General features: G+C 36.1%; 1 protein-coding gene across 1 annotated transcript in view; it reads right to left on the bottom strand.

The window, feature by feature from the left end:
• The window catches only part of DNAH7 (dynein axonemal heavy chain 7), a 244,682-nt gene that overhangs the window by 84,532 nt on the left and 137,127 nt on the right, over positions 1–23,023 (bottom strand). The window contains exons 39-46 of the mRNA XM_057746773.1: positions 22,135–22,261; positions 20,686–20,905; positions 14,236–15,108; positions 12,035–12,264; positions 8,651–8,981; positions 6,069–6,415; positions 3,978–4,158; positions 1,403–1,588 (exon numbers count right to left, since the gene is read on the bottom strand). Of these exons, the coding sequence (XP_057602756.1) occupies positions 1,403–1,588; positions 3,978–4,158; positions 6,069–6,415; positions 8,651–8,981; positions 12,035–12,264; positions 14,236–15,108; positions 20,686–20,905; positions 22,135–22,261 (2,495 nt within the window). The remainder of the gene's footprint in view (positions 1–1,402; positions 1,589–3,977; positions 4,159–6,068; positions 6,416–8,650; positions 8,982–12,034; positions 12,265–14,235; positions 15,109–20,685; positions 20,906–22,134; positions 22,262–23,023) is intronic.

Below are 23,023 nucleotides of genomic sequence, written 5' to 3'. Positions count from 1 at the left end.
ACACTCAACAGGAGCCAGTGCGATACCCAGGGTATGTTGGGAACCAACAGAGGAGTGCAGGAGGCTCTGCAGCTACCTCTTCCCTCGATCCAAGTTGAGGTAGAAGAGTAGAAAGAGGGCTAAATTAGGATTCAGGTGGTGACAAGTCTCATTTCTGCTCTGTCATTAATCAGCTGTGTGGTTCTGAGCAATTTTCTTAATCTTTATAAGCCTCAGTCCCTGAAACTGTCAAGCAAACAAGCTATGACTAGGTAAATAGTGTCATGTTAAATGTTAATTATCTGAACTACACGATGTCAATGCCATAGTCACAGACAGTCATTCAGACACAAATGAAGACAGAAAACTGAGAAGAACATGAAAGTCAAACACCAGGATAAGGGCTACCAGAACCCAAAAGACTAAAGACAGAGGCATGATCAATGTGAGGATTTTAAACCAGTTTGGTTAAAAGCGAGTGAACAAACCAAAACAGTGGCCACCAAGAATCAACCCTACTTAAGAGAAAGCCCTGAATTCAAGTGCAGCTCCATTGAGACCATGGGCAAAGCAAATTCTTCGTAAAATGATAAAGCCCCACACAGAAGTGGGTTTTCATTTACTCTTTCCTCCCTTGACTCCAGAAGCTACTGCCAAATGTTTCAAATTTCCCTTTTCTCTTTATCCTCATTGCCTTTTTCTTTTTTTCGTTCTTTTAATTTTTCTAAATCTCTCCTCCTGCTTTGACAGAGCCATGTCCTGAGTTGTATTCCTAAAGAGAGCTGAAGAATGTGCTGGGTCTCATTGAGAAAGGGACTGAAAAGTGGAAGAAAAAAGCGGCGAGAACAGGTTGGGTTAGGAGTTGGGCCGAGGAGAAGACTGAGGCGGAACCCGTCAGAGGAGTGGGAATTCGAAGCAGGGAACCTGGTATTTATTTTCTTAGGAAAGAAGCCACCTATCAGTTGGGTTTAGGTAGGCTCATCTTTTCCGCCCATAAAGTTTTCGTTTCTGAAGTCATTTGGAAATGATTTATTATCAAGATTCATAGAGAGTAGTTGATTAAACACAACAACCCTCTCCGTCAACCCCCCCTCGCCCCCCCGCAAAAAAAAAAAAATCCTGAAATTTAAGAACTGAAAATTTATCATTAGGGCCTACGATTTCACATTATGTCCCAAAGTAGATCTTTTTGTTTCTAAAACAATTCTAAAACAATTCGAAGATTATTTGATATAGTATCTTTTGGCTACCAAGCTAGTTTACTGAATAATTAGAATACACAACTAGGAATCACTTGAAAACATTTTTTTCCCTCATACTTACAAAAAAGTCCAAACAGACAAACAAACAAACAACCCCAAGATTAATGTAGGTTGTCACGGGAGGGTCAGGAAGAGACCTTAGAGGTCACGAGTATTCCTACCTGTCGATAGTTAGATGTAAAGGCTCCGAGGTAAGCGACGACCCCTGAGGAAATGAGGATGTCCCCTGTCAGGTTGACATACAGCTGCCCCAGCTCCAGAGCTGTTTGGCTCCATCGAGTTTTCTCACCCCCAAGGCCTCCGATCAACTGTTCAGCTCGTTCTAGCTTTTTGCTGCACAGGTCAACCTCAAAAATAAAAGTAAACTTTTATCAACATCTACAAGTAGACTAAGTTAACATTTTTGCAAGATTTTACCCCCAGGGATATATTTTTACATTACAAACTTATGCCTGGAATTTACTTATTTAACTCTCTAAAAGAAAAATGTGCAATGTCTAACTATGAAGACCGGAAAGTCCATGACCTTTTAGAATATTTTTCATAATAGTGTGTACTTTTAATATAATTTGTGAAATTCATAACAGATATTTATCATATAACGCAAAGAATAGCTCTACTTAAGGAAATAACAGTAAACGACACTGAAAGTTAATTGAGTAATAAAGGACATTCTCTTGCAAATATAGATGTTTCCCCTCCATTTTAATAATCTAAATCCATTTTATTTTAAATATTCTATGAACGTTTTCTCCTCATTTAACTTATAGTTGATTTAATGATAATTTTAAAGGTTAAATGTTTAAAAGTTTTAATAATTTATGCTTACTTACAAAGCACAATTTTCAAGTTGTTAAATTGTGTCAACCTACTCAAATACTTGCAATTAACCTTAAATTAGGACATCAATCAATAGCTGAGGGCCTACTTTGTGTGTAAGACTGTCAACTGAGTTTGATTATACATAATTAAGCATGTTATTTAAAACAAAGAGGAAGGATAATTATGAATATGGCAAACTTTCAGAAAAGCCATTTCAACCCCACGCAATAGCAATATTCCAGTAGAATACCTGCATTATTTTGATTAGTTTTAAGTGACTTAGCATCATTATTCTTAGAAGATGACAAGATTAAGTAAAGGTTATCTTAAAGTTCAAAATGAGGTAATTTATATGAACAGAGGAAGTAAATAATAGATAAAAGCAGAGACATTTAGATTATTTTGGAATAAGAATTTGGCTTATACTTTTTCCTATGCTATTAACACATATTGAATAAATGCTTTTAGATTAAAAGATTTAAAATACTGTATCAGTTTATCTAAAGATAGGTTTAAAAAAGCAGAAGGTATGTAATTGGTAATATTTTTTATACTTCCTAAATAAAAACCTTTCTCTTTTAATTTTGCCTCCTTTAATATCTTTTGCTTCCTAGTTTCTTTCTTCATCCATTCTTCTTTCAACAATAGTAAAATGTTGAATTATGTCTTGGACTATAACAAAGTTGCCAAGTAAAAATATTTTAGTCAAACCGCTAAGTAAAAATATTTTGGCCAAAATTTCTCTTCCAAAAGTAGATTTTTAGTACACATATATGCATACATTCATTTTACATTACCATAATTTTCCAACATTATGAAAAATAATTTCAAACATAAAATACAGTTGAAAAATGTTTACAGTGAGCAACCACATACCCATCTTTTAGTTATATTAAAACTGATCACTTGGAACCCATGCCTAATAATAGCTCACATTTTTAAGATTAGCACAATGTCACATATTGTACAAATACAGAATTTTTACACACATCCTACAGAAAGAAGCAGTCTAGTACAGTGGGAAAGAGCATAGCTATTAGAGTCAGCCTGCCTGGGTTTGGATCTTAGCTTGAAGCTGGGTTGACTATGAACAAGTTGCTTAATTTTTCTGTGCTTTAGTTACTACAAAATAGTTCAAAAAGATTACCTCCCTCAGAAAACTTTTGTGAGAATCAATGAGATAATACACATCACTCTCAGAACAACCGTGCCTTGCATATAATAAGCACTCAATAAATGTTGACTGTTATAAAATATTTTGACTCTTTTCTGGAACATAATCAGACTAGCAATAAACTTTTGCAAATGGTTTCACTAAGTTAAAGCAATGATTTTTAATCTTAAAAACATTTTCAGTGGACAGAGTATGGCTCTGGGTATTGAGTTCTAATCTCAGCTCTGCCATTAACTTTTTAAAAAATAATTTTTATTGGAGTATAGTTGATTTACAATGTTGTGTTAGTTTCAGGTATACAGCAAAGTGAATCAGTTATCAACTCTTATATAACAAGTCACTTAACATTTTGGTTCTCTATTTTCTCACAATGATTGATTTAAATTATCTAGCTCAATAATCTAGTAATCTACAGCACGGATGATTGACAATTTTTTTCTTTTTGAGGGGTAAAGAGCCAGAAGGTAAATATTTTAGGCTTTGTGGACCAAGAGGCACAATTGAGGATGTTATATAGATTCTTATATAAGCATTTAATATGTAATCGTTTTAAAACGTCAAAACAATTATTAGCTTGTGGGTCGTACAAAAACTGACAGTGGTGGATCTGGCCTGTGGCTGACTGTTTGCCAACCCCTGACCAGGAGGAAAACAGGATTGCTGTGTTTGTGCCAGCATGAACATCAGTTTCATTTAGGATAATTGAGGATTTGCCCATATTTGTTTGTATCATTCTATACCTGGTTTTCCAAGTCAGCCTTCTTTTGTTTATTTAGTTCGAGTGTGTCCTGAAGCTTGTCCAGCTTGTCCTGAACTTCCCGAAGCGCTGACTGCTTCTTTCTGAGACCATCCATGGCAATTTTAAGCTCCCCTTCAGCTGCAGCCAGTTTTATCTTTTTGGGAGCTACTATTTTTGCCACTCTGCCAAAAGTAAAATTGGAAAATTAAATAAACATTTAATATTCTAGTGTACTTTCCCATCACTGAATTTACTTTTCTATAACTCAAAACACAACTTCATGTACAGCCTATACTAATTTCTATACTCTATATTTCATTTAAGAATCAGTCAAACCTGACCCCAGCACATAAAACATGACTATTAAAGTAGGAATCAAATACACATAATGTTTTCAAATAAGTAATATTTTTACCAAAAAATGAAATATTCAATTGTTGCCAATGTCAATTTCGGTGATTTTGGAAAAGGAGAATAAGCATATACATGTAAAATATTACAGTGTTTGGGGTTTCCCTGGTGGCGCAGTGCTTAAGAATCCACATGTCAATGCAGGAGACATGGGTTCAGTCACTGGTCCGGAAAGATCCTACATGCCGTGCAGCAAACTAAGCCTGTGTGCCACAAATACTGAGCCCACATGCTGCAACTACTGAAGCCTACGCACCTAGAGCCTGTGCTCAACAAGAGGAGCCACCACAATGAGAAGCCCATGCACCGTAACGAAGAGTAGCCCCTACTCTCTGCAACTAGAGAAAGCCCATGCACAGCAACAAAGACCCAACACAACCTAAATAAATAAATAAATAAATAAATAAATAAATAAAAATATTACAGTGTTTGTGGAAACTAACCTAACTCGTTAAGGCTTCATTATGATGAGGAGAAAAAGGGTATTTTATTTATGTCATTTTACTCTTTCATTTTTAAAAATTTTTAATTAACCCTTTTTGTGGGTTAATCTTACTATTTTATTTTCATCTCAAAATAGTTAAAATGACTTTGTGTGTGTCCACCCACTTCCTCAGTTCCCCAAGTCTTTTTTTTCTCTTCCAGGTTTACTAAATACATCTAAGAATGATACTCCTGTCTTTATATTTTACTTTTTTCAAATTTCAGAATATACCCCTAACTAAAACCAGCTGTCTTATAAATATGTATGTGGGTAACAAAAGGGACTATGTAGGAAAAAGGATGGATCTAAATTCTCTTTTATAAGGAAAATGGAATCAGTCATGTTATCTTTCTAAATAAATGATAAAACATTAAATTAAAATTTATCATTAACATAGTATACATGGTCCAAAATATATATAGCATGTAATATATATGTACAATGATTCAAATTGAGTTTGAAAGACATCCAGTTATAGTTTATTTTTGAAGAAATAACCAACATTTTTTACTCTGTTTTGTGTATAAGTGTTTTTCATACAATCATCAAAAAAGGCTGTTTGTCTCAACAATGAATATATGTTAAGGGCAGTTTTCAAAATGTGGCCCAAGACATGTACCCTCCCCGTCAGAGACGCCGTGAGGTCCTCCCTGTGCAACTAAACATTTGTGTGAGGCTCCATTTTCTTCATATACTTCAATCAAAACAATATATCCCACAACAGATTGAATGAAGAAGCAGATTTGAGTCCAGCTGTCTTCTATGATAGCGCATAGTAGAGATTTGCAAAAATATAAAACACCACCACTTTTCTCACAAATATTTTTGAAAATGTGGTTTTAAAAAAAGTTACTTATGTAAACATGTAAAGTTTTTACTGCTTTTTAAAAATGAATTAAATATTTTTTAAAAATTCTCAGTTTTAATTTCTAATATGGTAGATAAAAAGGGTTTTGGGGGCTGCAATAATTTTAAAGAATGTAAAGGGCTCCTGAGTCCAAAAGGCTTAAGTATCTTTGTATTACACTATTTAGCTGGTATAGTCTTGACTCCAGTAAACGCCATAGCAGGTGTTAGACATGATTTTCTGAGGAGCCTCTCACCTATGGACCTCTTAGGTTTTATATTATCTAAATGACCAAACCTGAAAATAAAACACACCAGCTCGTTGTTGTTGTTTTTTTTGTCAGTACTTACTTGTCATACGAATCCATTGCTATGACCCATTTGCATAGACCTTCAGCTGCTGTGGAAGCATTTCTAATCTTTTCTGGAACAAAATCTGGATTTGGAATATAATTTTTTCTTATAATATTCATGTAAGCTGGAGGAATGTTGTCCTTGTCATATTCATGAAGTGACTGTAGAAATCGAATGTCACCAAGAAGTCTTTTGGCAGGACCCCAGAAATCCTCAATTTTTTTCCCTGAACCTGTTGGGTCAGGGATTTTGTCAGCTTTGATACCTTTCAGGATGCATATAGCTTCCATAACAAGCTTGACACCAGCGGGAGGACTCTTCATGGATTTCACCACTGTAATGTCCTTGAAATAACAACACGCTATTATTAAAAAGAATTGTTATATATGATTTGTAATCGGTTCCTATTTTCAAACTAATCCATAAGATGGAAGCTCATTGTTCATTGGGTAGAAATGGTGACAGTGATAGAATTGTGTGTCAAGAAGTGTTATGAAGCTTATCCCAAAGGAAAAGTTAAAAACAAAGACGAGTAATGGGAAGACACCCTATATGAGGTTGCTTATGACATGAAATCTACTTAAAAACACATGACAGAGTTTGGCTGTCACAAAGTAAGAGTTTTGTTGCTTCTTAAAAATTATAGAAGCTATAGATGCAAACAGAAAAATACAGAGAAATTATACATATGAATGTCTCCTATAAAGCAATTATATATGGGCTTCCCTGCGGCACAGTGGTTAAGAATCTGCCTGCCAATGCAGGGGACACAGGTTTGAGCCCTGGTCCAGGAAGATCCCACATGCCACGGAGCAACTAAGCCTGTGTACCACAACTACTGAGCCCATGTGCTGCAACTACTGAAGCCCGAGCACCTAGAGCCCATGCTCTGCAACAAGAGAAGCCATTGCAACGAAGAGTAGCCCCCGCTCGCCACAACTAGAGAAAGCCTGTGCACAGCAACAAAGACCCAACGTAGCCAATAATAAACAAAAAAATAAATCTTTAAAAAAAACAAAAACAATTATATATAGTTAGCGCCTGTAAATGTTTTCCTTTATATTCCTCTTTACCTTTTTCACATAAACCAGTGTATATGCCATATTTTAACCAATGGAATCATAGTATGCCTGCCATACATGCTGTTTTAAAACCTGTTCTATTTCAATAACAATATGTAGCAAACATCCATTCATGTTAGTAAACATTTACATCATTTTTAATGGCTGCATAGATAGCCTTCCGATGTATAGATATGAACCATAATTCTAATACCCTACCTATGCCTTTTTCTCTTTTTTACTATTACAATAGCCATATTGAATTAAAGTCTTAATGTCTTTTATTTTTTGAAGCTTTTGACAAATACTGACAAATTGCCCTCCAGAAAGTGTACAAGGGTGCCTATTTTACTATGTACACCCTTGGCAACACTGGTAGGTATTCTGACAGGCCAAAGAAATTTTATTTTGATCTGTATTTCTTTAAATACAAATGAGGTATATTTTCATACGTTTATTGACAATTTGCATTTCCTCCTTTGTGAATTAGTACTTCTTTATACCACTTACAATCTTATCTTAGAGCTCCTCTTTCTCCCTTATTGATTTGTAAGAGCTTTCCACAGAGACACATATTAATATCTCGTTTGCCATATGGTTAAAAAAATTTTCCTCAGGGGAGCATTTCTAAATTTCTGTCCACTGTGTTTATATGGAACAAAATGTGTTTGGTTTTTAGGTACTTTAAAAAATTTTTACTATTTATGAAAAATACAAAAGAACATCCAGAGCACATATATTACGAAAAATATTGCTTAGTGTTTTTTTTCCCTGATTTCTTCTACCAAAGAAATCCTAGGTTCTAGTTTACATTCCAAGATTATTAATATCTGACCTACATTTTCTTCTATTTTTACAGTGATATAACTATTTATATTTACATTTCAATCTGAAATCTATTTTGGAGTAAGGTGTGAAGAAGGGATCTAACACTTTCTCCCTTACCTCACCCAAAAGTTTAGCCAAGACTCACAACACTATTTTTTAAAATTCATCTTTATCTTTCTTAATTGAAATGTTCCCTTTCACACCTTAATTTTTAGTAAATTTCAAAGCTAAGACATGGCTATTATAAAATATAACATTATAAGCCATATTATGTATCAAAAAACAACCGGCAAACACTAACACACCACTTTATCGTATATACTATAAGGTGTATCCCAACTACAAGTGTCTAAATATGAAAAAAGTGCACATAGAATCAAAATATATACTTGGGTGTTATGCCCCTGTCAATTAAAGTTGTTCTGCAAAATTCCTGAAATATCAGTTGTCGTGTGAGTGTTTAGAACATTTGGAAGCTTACTTCTTTTTCACAATTGTCTTATGCATGCATGTGCATTTCTTTTCTTCCAGGTGAATGAGGGAATCCTTTTGCCAATTTGAAGATGATCTCAATCGCATTAAATGTGGAGACTAATTTGGAAAGACAGACTAGATTGCAGCACACAATGTTAAGTACTCTGTTAAGCTATGCTGATGGGTCTCCCAGCAAGCCCATGGCTGTGCTCTTACCTGTGCAGTGAGAGTGTCAAGGGCAGCTAGCGCTGACTCTAATATGGGCAAGGCCCCTGCCAGGTCAGCGTCACATTCATCTTTGATGGCTTTGGCAGCCATAGCTTGTTCATTTGCTATTGTTTCATCCGCTTTCACTATTTTTTCAGTTTTGGCAACTTCTACAGACTCCCTCTCAATGATTATCATCATTTCATCAACCTCTTTGCTAGCAACTTTTAATTGAGGATGTAGAGCCTCTAATTCGAATTGCATCGTGGCTACTTGAGATGCAGCAGAATCGAGTTTATCCAAACCCACTTCATACCTCTTTTTCATTTTCATTACTTCACTGAAAGCAAAGAGATAAAACGAGGTTAGCTGGCAGGCTCTAGCTCCTCTTTTAAGGAAAAAGATTGAGTGTTCTTGATATTTTCAGGCCTTTTGTGGCATAACTAAAGAGGTGGACCTACTGCATAGCACACACAGCTATACTCAATATCTTGTAATAACCCATAATGGAAGAGAATCTGAAAAACTGTGTGTGTGTATATATATATATATATATATATAAAACTAAATCACTTTGCTTAACACCTGAAACTGACACAACATTGTAAATCAAGTATACTTAAATTTAAAAAAAAAAGTGGTTTGAAAGATTTTCACATATATTAACAATCTGTCAAAAATATAAACTCTAGAACTTTAGAATGTGTTCAATTAAAAGCAAACAGTATGTCAGGATTTTTTTGTATTTCTAGTACCTGACACAATATCTAAGCATATAACAAATTCAAAAGATAAATACACTAAGTACAAGGCAAGGAAACTCCTATGTCAAGATGACTGACGTGCCTCTATAAGAAGTCACCTTGGGAAGTTTATTCCAACAACACTATTGTTCCTTAAAATCTTTTTATAATCAGTTATTTTAAATAGACTTCAGTGCCCAAAATATATTATTTTGAATGTTGCCAAAGGAGGCATATGATTTTAGTATATGTTAAGTATCTTGAAATAGGAATTTTTTATTTAATATAAAAGTAGCCAATAGAGAATAAAGTTCAACACTTTTTTTTGGTGTAAATTATTGTAAGGTAATAATAATTGAATCAAAATAATGTAATACTTTAATGGACTTTAAATTTTTTTATCTGCATTCATATGTGTTCTAGAGATAATTATACATTATGAGTAGAGAAAAAGCTTCTCTATAATTTGTTTCATTTTAAATATTTGAGATGCCATAATGTCTCAAAGTAAAAGGTGACACATTTTAGAAATTCTCTTCAAAGAGGAGGTTGGAGTAAGTAATGAACCAACCCGATAATTGTCTAAAGGTGGAAGTGCACTTTTCAACTGAGTGCTTAACTGTCTTGAGCTGGAAAACTGAAAAGGCTGTCATAGGGAAAAAAATATATTACTAGTCAGGACAAGTAAGCTACACTTTTGTCATTTGTTGATTCCCTGAAACATGTTACAGCAACTGGAACTGAGGAGACTGGGTAGAGGATACCATATCATCTGTGAGTTCTGTTTCAGTAGAACACTTGTGGAGCAAGCACAGGAAAGGTCTCACTCTCACCAACATGAAGCAGTTTCAGTGTCATGGTTCATCCCACATGATGCATGGCTGGCTAAAACACTGGTTTCCTGGCAGGGAACCTGCTAACTTGCTTCTAGGTTAGAGTACTACCTGGCTATAAAGAGATCTGAAGACTTTAGCTACTAAGGGAAGAATAACTACAGAGAGGGAATTCTAGTTGAGGTAAAGGAGAACATTTTTAAAAAGTAGAAAGTTGAAAGGCCAACAAGAATATCTAAAAATGCCTAGGAAACTATTACGTTCAACCTTTCTCTAAGTTTATATCTTATTTTTACAATCTTTCTTCCAGCTAGAGTGGCCTTTAATATTTTGAGCATACAATCAGAGAGATAAGTGATACCTTCAAATTAATCAGACTCTCCAAGAGGTTTTGATCCTTCTGGATGGGAAAATATGGGGGGAGAAAAGCAAGATTCCATTAGGTTAAGGATTCTAAGATCTACATGGAAAGATAATTATCTTGACAGCCAAAGAAATAATAAAATTCAGCCAAGTCACATAGCAGCCTTGGGTGGGACTTGCAGATTTCACTAGGTAGATGGAAAAAATACTGTTGGTATGATTCAGCGTGGGGTGTGGACCATGATGAATAGGAAAGCTATGACACCCTCACTGTGGAAGGCATTACAAAAGTCACTGTAAATATGGCTGAGGAGTTTCCCACCAGTACCTAGGTAGCATGGATAATGTGAGAAAAGATACTTCAAAATGCCTCAGATAGTGAGTTAGCCACAAGAAGATTTAGAATGAGCTATAGTTAATATGCAAAAATTAAACATTTTTTTGTCAAGGAATCTGTGCACATTTGGTCTTTTAAGTGTATTTTTTAATATTTAAAAGAACTTTGTTGATTAGATTAAGAGATCAGCCTTGTACTCCAATATAAGCTGTGTAATTGAGCAATAGAGTTAATTTGTGTTTTTAAGTAAAAAAATCTCATTAAGTTTATAGATAATAGTCAAATACTAAAAAGAACTTAAGGCTTACCATATGTATAAGTTTAACTCACTAGATTTTATAAATTGTTTAAGTACCTAGGAAAGTTTAGTTTGTTAAATCAGACTTCAAGAGGGAAATAAAAATCTTAAAAATTATAAATGCAATATAAAATTTGCTTAAATAACTTTCATTAGTCAAAGACCTCTTTAAAGGTGATCATTAAAATTTCTAAATTTCTAACTTCATAATTTGTTTTTACATTTTATAATATATATAAGTATTATTTTTTAGAATCAAAGAAACTTTTGAATAAACTTTTCTGCATGTATAAGTCAACTTCAAAGACACTGAAAAGCTCACGTTGACACATTCTGTAGTATATGCGTTTATTGATGTCTGTATTGATGCTTTCAAATAAGAGTTTACTTGAAGAAGGAAAGCTGGCTATGTATACTGAGTGGCTATCTCTGGGGGTTTCAGCTGTTCAATAACTAATGAGAAGGTTTACTTATTATCTAATTACTTATTGAAGAAAAATTACTTACTAGTGCTGTTTACCTAATAGCACTGTCAAAGTATCCTGGGGCCTTACCACAGCTCTGAGTGGCACAACTTCATTCCTTAGACAAACATGACTGCATTTATGATGTGCTAGGCAATGCATCTGCACAAAAGAATAAGCCCTGCTCCCTACCCTAAAAATGTTTGTGGAGTAAATCATTTCACGATTTAACAAAACTCACAGTCTATACATATACAAAATATATCTCTACCACATCATTGCTATGTCATTCTTGTCCACACAAATGTTTTAAAACTACCACAGCTTACTTAGAAATAAGAAATTTCATTTTTACCTTCTTTTCTTTTCCAACAACAGTTTGAAGGTAGAGATTAATTCAAGATAAGAGGTAGGAGTCACATAATTGTATCTTTGAAGTTCAACATAGAAGGATGTCGATAAATCTATAGTAGAAGTGTGGAAGCTTTTACACATCTCAATACAGCCATCTCGTATTTCATCTGACATTTCGATGTCTTCCAAGAAACGGGAGGCAACTGCCTGTAGTGCATCTTCAGGCCAGGACTGAATTTAAGATAAATGCTTTAGCATGGGATCCAAGTTACTGACAGGAGACTGTTATTACTGCAGTCCTTCACAGATGGTAGAAATGCAGGGGAAAGCATGAGGGATGGGGTGGGACAGACATTTGTGAGGAATTCCCCCAAGTACCTTCCTGCTTAGGACAGGGAATCAGTAGCTAACGCGTGTAATATTAACCCTTCATGGTTTGTTCAGGGGTTAGAGAAATTGGGCATGAGTCTTGCAGGAGCAAGGAGGAGAAAAGGAACTAAATTTATAGAATGTCCATCTTTGTGTGCATTCTACTATGATTATCTCATTTAATTCTCCCAACAATTCCCTGAAGTAAATGTTATTATCCTTTCCCCTAAACTCCAAAATTAGATGAACTACCTCTTTGATTTCTCTCATAACCATCTCAAATTCAACAAGTCTAAAACACATTTCCTATCTCCCCCCAAATAGTTGCAGTCTTCCCCAATTTAGTAAATGTCTCTACCATAAGCCCAGTTACTCAAGCCAAAGTCATCCTTGATCCCTCTTCTCTTCCTCAAACCTACATCTATCCCACAAGTAGCTTCCATGGGTACCATCCCTAAGACAGCTTCCAAATCTTTTCTATTCTTTCTATACCTACAACTACCATCGCAGTTAAACTCTCTGTTACCATATTCCTGGAATTCTCTGATAGTGTCCCAACTGGTCTCTTGCTTCTGTGCTCTATACAGCTGCAAATTAGCTCTTTTCACATGCTCAATTCACAATCATTCAAAGACTTCCCAGCATATTCAAAATAAAATCCAAAGCCAACCTGTAAATCTCTACCTGATCTGGCCCTTCCCACCTTTCCAACCTCAACTCTATGACTTCCCCCTCAGAGCCCTTGTCACCCTGATTTTCCCTCACCCTGTTCATTCCTTCTATGTAGCTCCTTGTCTTCACTGATTTATTCTCTCTTACCAGACCCTCTCAGAACTGGCACTTTTTGTCTTTCATCTTTCATCTTACCTCTTAAAGGTCACTGATTCAAAAAACCTATAAGCCACCCTGTATGATGAATTGTTTTTCACTAATTTGCAAGTAGTAAACTCAAGGAAAGCAGAAGCCTAGCTTATTTCACTTTCCTATTCATCTCAAGCTTTAGGATAAGACCTGCTACAAAGCAAGGGTTCAATAAATACATTTTTCATGAAATAATTAATCTTAGCATGGAGGAACAAAGGGGCTACGTAAATTCCCCAAGGTCAAAAATTCTTATGTGTTAGATCTCACTCACAGGATCTCTGCCATGGCTCACAAACTTCCTACCCCATGACCTTGTCTGCTCTGCAATCCCCGATACTGAAATTTACTAGAAAAAGTGGTCGCTGGGGCTTTCTTCCTTTTGACTTCCTGTTGGGTTTGCTAATGGAAAGAGACTGGAGGGTGGGGGAAAAAAAAGGTAGAGGCATTTCTACCCCTCTTCCTTTCTGGCAGAAGCTGAGCTCTAGGTTTTGGGTTCCTGTTCCTGTCAGACATTCCTACTTCCACAGCTAAGTTCTGGTAACACTTTTCCCTCCCTATTCCCTTTTTCACCCAGCTGTCATAACATCTTCTTGCTACACTCCACCACTTCCTGCCGCACCATCCCTCTCAAGTCCTTTCATCCTGCCTACACCTCCATGAACAGTCCCCTCATTCAACTTTCCTCAGTGAGGCCTTCAGGGTGCTCTCTGTTCCCTGTCAGGAACCTGACTGATACACAACTCTATCCTAAAATTTTCTACAATAAATTAATGCCAATGACTGTATACACTTAGCAATAAAAGGTGTTTCTATTGTAAAGATTTTTTAATTATAATTTCATAAAATATATTATTATTGATCAGAAAATACTGCTAAGCTACAATTTGGAGAAGGGACTCTAAAATAAGTCATGCTGATGATGGAGATTCAATATTTCTAGAAGTCTACCTAAAATTTACATGACAATACCTGAAACCAGTCAATGGTGCAGCAGTTAACAAGAGCAGGGAACTTTCTAAGACGAATCCGAAATGCATCTCCAATGGGACTCATGGCCAGGACAACATGCAGTTGGTTGCGGCAGCGATCGATAAACATGTTGAAAAGAGCTATGGGGCTTCCATCGGTTTGTTTGGTTTTATCCCTCTGGCGATCTAAATGACGCATCTTATCACATATCTCCTGCTTCTCATCCAATGCAAAGAGATTCGGAACCTCCCCAGCATTTAGCAGATTGTTGACATCTTCCAGAAATGACTCTTTTTTAATCTGAGTATCTGTGAACAGGAAGACACCCTGCATCTCCCCTTCTGCACATTTCCTTAAGATCACTTTTAAGTCTTCATGCCACTCAGAATTACCATAGCCCTTGGTGATTTCAACCTGGAAAACTGAAGAATCAGCCATGTGGGCAGCTAATCTGGTGACAGATTGCCTTCCACTCCCTCCAACACCAACCAGGAGAGCATGGCTGCGAGGCTGCTTCAGGATCCTAGAAATTCTGCTGATGTGCTCTATGGCAAATCGGAATAAGACAAGGCTCATTGTTTTTTTGCTCATATTGTTGTATTCTTCTAGGTGAGCTTCTACTATCACCCGGAGAGCATCTACATCTGCAACTTCTCTGTAGTTGGTATCCTCTCTCTTGGGATCATGGAAATCACAAAACATTAAGCTGCGTAAGTCATCTTCTTCCACTACCCCATCATTATCAAAATCCAAACTTTGAAAAAGCTCATGAAAATTTTCACCCATATATTTTTTCAAGATTTCTTGAATGTAGTTGATAAGCCAACTTCTGTCTGCATTATCCAGAAGGCGATCATAATACACTCTAAGGACCTGTATAATCATTAAAAAGCAGCTTTAGAAACCGATTCTTCTATTTTTTTAGTTTTATTTCTGTGCTCATTTCAAGTAATACAAAAAGTACTCTCCAGAAATTTCTACAGGTTTTATTAAAAGCATATCCAAACAAGGACTGGCTCATAATATTTATTTTAAATATTAATTTTAACCATATACATTTAGAATAATACATAGTTATACCTTTATCAATAAAAAAGGTATACTGGGGGAACTGAAGCAGATTATAGATATGCAAAGAGCATTAAGGACTAGAGAAGGGAAAAAAATACTAGAGAAGGTAAGTGACTGCCTTTGCTGCTTACTCAGATATAGGTAACAGAGCTGGGCACTGGCATCTAGGGTTTTGCACCTCCCTTGCAATGATCTGTTCCTTTTCCCAGCCAGATCACAGTTTGAAAATTACTGGCATATCAATAGATATTATTTTTATAAAAGTACATTTTCTAGAAAAAGAGGGAATATCTTAGGTGGAAGGCAAGTTTGTCTTGGACAATTATTATTGTTGTAAGAAATTGCAGAGGGCAAGCTGCTAAAATAAATCTCTGCTTATCTGCACATGTTGTGGGAATGCAAAAAAAAAAAAAAAGTTAATCATGCTTGTTACATAAAATAACTACTTCCTCAGAGCGGTATGAATGTCCCTTGGTTACGGTCTGTTTTGGATAAATTGTGTCTCCCCCCCAGCCCCTGCAATATTTATATGTTGAAGCCTTAACCCGCTTAATGTGACTGTATTTGAAGAGAGGTGCATTAAGAAGGTAATTAAGGTTAAATGAGGTCATATGGGTGGGGCCCTAATCCTATTGGACTGGTATCCTTACAAGGAAAGGAAGAGACACCAGAGCTCTTGCTCTCTCCCTGCAGCCACACAGAAGAAAGGTCATGTGAGGAGGAGGCCCTCTGCAAGCCAGGAAGAGAGCCTTCACCAGAAACCCACACTCACAACACCTTGATTTTGTACTTTTGGCCTCCAGAGGTATGAGAAAATACATTTCTGTTGTTTAAGCCACTCAGTCTGCAGTACTTTTGTTATGGCAGCACTAGCAAACTAATACACACATGATGCAAGCAATGCACACTTTTGTCAGCAAAATTTCTAACTTTAAACCTGTCTGCACCAGCTTCTTCACCTTATAAAACAGAAATAGTAATACCTGCCTTACAAATTTCACTGACGCATGGCAAACATGAAACAACAATGTGAAAACACTACAGAACTGAGAAATACAATTATTACAAACTGGCTTGGAATCAGCCTAATTGTGTTCAAGAATAATGATTTTAATGTTTTCACTGTTGTTGACTAATAGTGTCATCTCTTTTTCTAACAGCAGTGGCTACACAAACAGTATAATTGAAGCCTCCCTCATACTCCAACCAATTCAAAAGCTATTCCTCTGTGCGACAATTGAGTTTCCCAACATGTGCCAAATAGTCACGTCTTTGGACTGAGATACTGAAGACCTCCTCCTTCCTACAAGAGAAGGAAACTAAATTAACACAACCTCACACACTGGGCATCAGTGCCTAAGCATGAATCAAGTATATTATTAAATAGCTGCAATTTATCAAGAACGTAAGACAGTATTTCTTAGAGACTGTCAACACACCTGCATCTAGGGCCCCACTCTGGACCTGCTAACTTAAAAGTTTTGAGGATGGTGACTGGGAAGATCCTTTTCTTTTCTTTTTTAAAATTTCCTTACATAAGGTACAAAAATCTTAAGTGTACACCTCCAGGGATTTTTATACACTTATACACCCATGTAACCACTACCAAGATCAAGATATAGAGCATCCTCAATACCTTAGCAAGCTCCTCACTCTCACTGCTACTGATAGCTGCCCTCCTCCCTCTCCCACAGGGAATTATTATTCTATTGCCACCCCTTATATTTTGAAAAGCTGACATGTAAAATTTTCCATTATAGATCTAAATCTTTGCAGGGGAAGTAATTTCTGGCATATTTATATTGTATTTGTGGTTTGAATTTATTTACCTCAAAGTCTTGATAAAAATTGTCTTAATTATATGTAATTCAAATATCATAAAATTCAATCTTTTAAAGCATACAATTCAATGGTTTTTAGAACATTCACAAAGTTGTGAAACTACCACCACCATCTAGTTCTAGATCTTTTTCATCACCCAAGAAAGAAACCCTGTACCCATTAGCAGGCACCCATTATTATCCCCAGCCCATGCTCCCACAGCCCCTGGCAACCAATAATCTACTTTCTATCACTATGGATTTGCTTATTCTGGACATTTCATATAAATGGAAAAATATAATAATGTGGCCTTTTGTGTTGAGCTTATTTCACTTAGAGTAATGTTTTCTAGGTTCCTCCATGTTGTGGCATGTATCAGTATTTCGTCTTAGGGCTGAATAGAGTTCCACTGTGCGCGCGCACACGTGCACGTGCGCACACACACACACCACATTTCGTTTGTCTATTCATCAACTAATGCATATTTGAGTTGTTTCCACTTTTTGGCTATTATGAGTAATTCTGCTAACACTCATGTACAAGTTTTTGTGTATACGTATGTTTTCAGTTCTCTTGGGTATATAGCTAGGAGTGGGATTTCTGGGTCATATGGTAACTCTATGTTTAACATTTTGAGGAACTACAAACCGTTTTCCAAAGTGGATGCCCCATATTACATTCCCACAAGCGATGCTATTATCCAATATTTTTTTGTTTTTATTACAGCCATCCTATTGGGCATTAGGGGTACTTCATTGTGCTTTCGATTTGTATTTCCCTAATTACTAATGATGTTAAACATTGTTTCATGTGCCTATTGGCCATTTGTATACCACCTTTGGAGAAATGTCTATTGAAATCCTTTCTCCACTTTTAAATTATTTGTCTTTTACTATTGCTTTGTAATAGTTTTTATGTATTCTAGATATCAGACACTTATCAGATACGTGACTTGCAACTATTTTCTTCCATTCTATGGGTTGTCTTCTCACTTTCTAGACAGTGTCTTTTGAAGCATGAAAATTTTTAACTTTGATGAAACTCACTTTATTTTTTCTTGAGTTGTTTGTGCTTGAATATCTATATTTAATAAGCAAACCAGATGATAGGCACATTAACATTTGAGAGCAATGGAGAAACCAAAGGGAACGAATAGTAAATAGTAAGCCAGTTCTGTATCTCGAAAATCATTTAGTGAAATTATATTAGGTCTTCTAGTTTGGTAAAAGTGTCTACAGAGGAAAAAGACACCTAAAGCAGTGAAATCTTTTTGAGTAAACAGAAATAAAGCACAAGTTAGAGTGTTAAGCTCAATCACTTCACAGTTTTAGAAATGTTGAGAACAACATGCCTAGCACTGCGCTCAGAACTGTGGATAATTCAGTGAGGGGAAAAAATCCTGCCCTCATGAAGCCTGCATGCTACCCGAGGGAGATGGACAGCAAACATAACAAATGAATTGTATGGCATGTTAGAAGTTGATAAATGCTACGGAAAGAAGAAAAATAGAGCAAGTCAAGAAAGACTGGAACTGCTAGTGGGATGTGAAGCTGTAGTATTAATTACAGTGGTCGGTGTGCCTCATGGAGGAGGAGAGATTTGATCAAAGGCAGTAGGGAGTCAGCCGGGAGGATCAATACCTGGGGGAAGAGCATTCCCGACAGAAAACAGCCAGGAGGACTGTGTTGCTGGTGAAGGGTGAATGAAGATGAGAGCAGGGGGCAGCCTGAAAAAACCAGGGAACAGGTACACATACAAAGTCTTATGGACTTGGCCGGACTTTCGTTCTGAATTGCCCCCCATGAAGTCAGGTGCCGCTTTAAGGTTTTACGCTGAGGACTTAAATTCATGACATTCGATGAATAAGGAGTAGCCACTAAAAATGACAAGTTATATATTATGAACCTTATTAAACGTCCAAAGAGCTCAACAGCCATTGTCAAAACTCAATAATCTGACATCTGAGGCAGGACAGGATCTGAAAAAAAAATGCTAAACACTGTACATACCACAAGTATACGATAGCAAATAGGAACGGCTCTCAAGATTGGAAGAACACAAGGCATTATAACCCCAAGTGACGAAGGATGTTATGAATAGTGAGATGCCTTCTTTCCTCCCTTTATGCACTCGTTCAGCAATATTTCTTGAGTACTTGTCATGTATCAGGCACTGGGGAAAGCAGTGAATAAAGAAACTTGCTGCTCTCATAAAGCTTCTGTTCTAGTACAGACAATAAGTAAGCAAAAGTATAGATGGGGTCAACTGACAGTGTTATGAAGAATAAAGCGAGATAAGGGATAAGGAGCTATAGGGATAGAGATGGTCTAAGATGAGCCTCTGTGGTAAGAGATCTTGAGGAAGTAAGTGCGCAAGCCATATGGCTAATGGGAGGGGTGTCCTAGGTAGAAGGAATATCTAGGGCAAAGTTCCCAAGGTGGAGGATGCGAGATGCTTCCTAGAGTAAGATTTGGCCCATGATCAAATGCTGTTTTAGGCAATGCGCTCCTTCAGTGAAGTCGACAACATCTTTTCCTTTCGCCTCTCTCCACCTTTCAGCACATTTCTACCACCCACGTGGCCTACCAGACTGACAGTCTGTGTCCATGTCCCAGAATACGGATTCCACCTAGGCAGCTAAGTGACCTACAGTGGAATCTGAAGATCATACAATACTTCTCTGAAGAAGCACTTTTAGACACCTTGCTGTGGCCAAAATTTATGAGTGGAATGGACCTTCACTTGGGCATCTATTTGAATGTGTGAGGATCTAGAAATTCAAACTGTAGATCTAAAAATCCCACAAAGATCAAATTTTTTAAAGCCTTTGAAATTTATGTCTGTGTCACACATGGTTTTAATATAGCAGTATATTTGCATTTTCTAGACTTCTTAACTACATTATTAAAATTAAAGTAACTATATTATTTACATATTAAAAAGAGAAAAATTTCCTCCCACTTTCCCATATTCTTTGCCTATTTAAAAATATTGAACTGTTATTTTTGATGCATTATTTTCTGTATTCTCTCTTTTTCCCCCCTCTCCTGCCCTTCCTCTACAAGTTTTTACAAGAAAATGTTCATCCACATATTCCTTCCCAAAAAGAACTTAAATATATTTTTATATTGTTTCTATGCTCTCAAACCTAGATTACTCTGTCATTCTTTTGGCACCTAATATTACTACAAGTAAGTAATGAACATAAATACATTCACTTCTTATAAAAACAAATGTGTTACATCTCAAAATTATCTGAAGTCAAACTAACAAGGATTAAGTCACTTAAAGGAGACCCAAAATGATACCTACATTGAAACAGCCTATAAATCAACAGAAATTCCTGAAAATGAGAGATAGAGCATCTTAAATGTCATAAAATATATTAGTGTAAAGTATTTTTAGAAATTATTTTGACCATTGGCCTTCAGAATGCCAAATAGTGGAATGCATTTCAATAATATAATGTAATGCTGAATATTTCTTTTTTACCCAGTTGTTGGCATGGTAAAATCTTCGTTTCTTGCATAATCATATTTCAGTAACATGGAGATTTACCTCATGAACCCAAAGACGTTTAATCACTTCTTTGGTTTCTGCTGTTTCTGGTCTTGACAAACACACACCCTGAATGACACGGGAGAAATCTCGGAGATTGAACAGGTAGTGAGACTTAGCTGGAGTAGGCAAGAGATTCTTCATTGCTTCTTTATACAGAGTCATCGTACCATTTACAATTTGTGTGGTCAAATCTAGAAAGTCGTCTGGAAATTTATAACTTAAAAAAAAATTTAAGTAAAAAAAAGGAAAAATGTTAGCAAATACAGAATTATGATGCATGAATGATATTTAGTATGACTAGTATGAATTTTTTCTTACAATTAAATCAATTGATTTCACTTACAAAATTACCATTTGTTATAATAATAATAGAATTTTTACTTCTTTTAAAGCTACCCTCCATTATTTTATTTTATGTTCAAAGGAACTCCATGAGTAAGCAGGACCAATTTAATGAACTTAAAACTACTTAAATAAATGGACAGAAGAGCCAGCCAAGGAACCCATATTGTGTAACTCAAACCCAGCATCCACTAGATGATGCTTCCTAACCTCTTTCACTCTCTGGCATTCTTAATTGGATACAGATAGAATCCCTGAAGAACACTGATTAAATGGGTATTTCCAGAGAAACGGAAAGAAGATAAAAACAGAGGAAAAAACAAGGAAAAAGTGAAAAAGAAAAAGGAGAGTTAAAGGAAAGTAAAATAAATAGTGAGCCAGGATTTTTTTTTTAAGGGTTAAAGGTATGATTAGGGTAGAAAAACACATGGGGAAAGAATATCCATTTGAAAAAAATGTCAATTTCACTTCTGGCTTGACAAGGAGTCAGCTCTCCTCCTCCACCATCACTGGATAGGGCAAGGACTGACAATTTCCTGAGAATTATATCCATATCAGGGAGCCAAGACTTGCACTACTCAGGTCCACTTGGCTCCCCAACCTCTAAGTATCTTGTGGAGAAGAGCTGAGTGTCCAGAGCTAGGGGGCAACATTTCCCCAGGGTGCAGGTTCCAAGGTTATACTCAAACCTGGACATGGACACCCCTGGGGAACTCAAGAGTTTTACTAGAGGGTGTCAAAGTCACAGGATAAACCTGGCAATCTTTCCAGCGTTAATTGGACTACGTGGCAAAAATTCAAATTTTCGATCATTCCAACATGGACATATTATACAGCAGAATGCAAAATGTGTATGGATTTTCAGGTTAAAATCCAAGACTTCAGACAAATAAAGGAAAAAGAGAAAGATACTGCAGTCCGTTTGTGTTATGTTCCCATACCTGGAGATGGGAGAAAAGGAGGGAAGCAGTGTTACCTGTTATCTTCTTCCTTATCTAAAGGTGCTTTCCTAGAAAAGTTTGAGAAGCACTACCTGTATTGACATGTTCCCCAAAGATTTTTATATCCCCTGATGAAAAAACAAACACACCTTCAATTACCTACCAGGTTTTTAAATGCCAGGTTAAGATTCTAGAGAAGATTGTAAACATGGATTTATCACTAAACTCATTGATTGTTATAATATTGAAATGTCGCATGTATCGAGGAGTTACTGGATTTCGACCACCACCTAAGTATTAAAAAGGATAACCCTTAACAATGTTACTTGTACATAACAGAGTATTTTCTCTACACTTTACAGCATAAAACAACGTGAAAGATGGACAAATTCACAGCACACAGAGAAGAGTAATCAATTACTTGGATAACCTTGACCTCAAAACAGTTTTCTCCTCAATCTCAAGGTATTGTTTTCTAGTTGAATGATCTGAATAAGTTCAACTAATTAGATATAATCTTGGTCATGTCTATTTACCAAAGGAAATTTGACCAGACAGAAAGAGCCAATGGCCACCTTCTCCATGACTCATACATAGCCCAAAGCAGTAAACTGTCAAACATTCTCATTACAATACAATATTAAGACACAACATTATACAAAGTTAATATAATATTGTGTGTAATGTTAACATAACCCTGGTGATTCCGACTGACCATAATTTAGGGTCCTTTCCGCATGGCTGAAATTCACCATGACCTTGACATACAGCCTCATTCTTCCCCCACGTCTTGAAATAAATTTCTCTAGGACTAGTCTATGTGGTTCACATGAACACTTCATTGGCTGTCTGCAGTATTAAAAATTTGAGGACTATCTTCTTTTCACAAAATAGTGATTACATTTTCAAATATGAAGTTTTAATAACACAGAATATAACACATCATTTTACAAAACTGATTGATATTATCATCTTTCTATATAGACAGAATGCATTTTCTCTTTAAAGATATTCTGTCATGAAATCTTTGGTAAAGAATTGGTTTTAAAAGT

Source organism: Hippopotamus amphibius, chromosome 8 (assembly GCF_030028045.1).
Source record: "Hippopotamus amphibius kiboko isolate mHipAmp2 chromosome 8, mHipAmp2.hap2, whole genome shotgun sequence".
NCBI lineage: Eukaryota > Metazoa > Chordata > Mammalia > Artiodactyla > Hippopotamidae > Hippopotamus > Hippopotamus amphibius.
The sequence above is the reverse complement of the archived record's forward strand: the minus strand, read 5'-3'. Positions and strand labels throughout refer to the sequence as shown.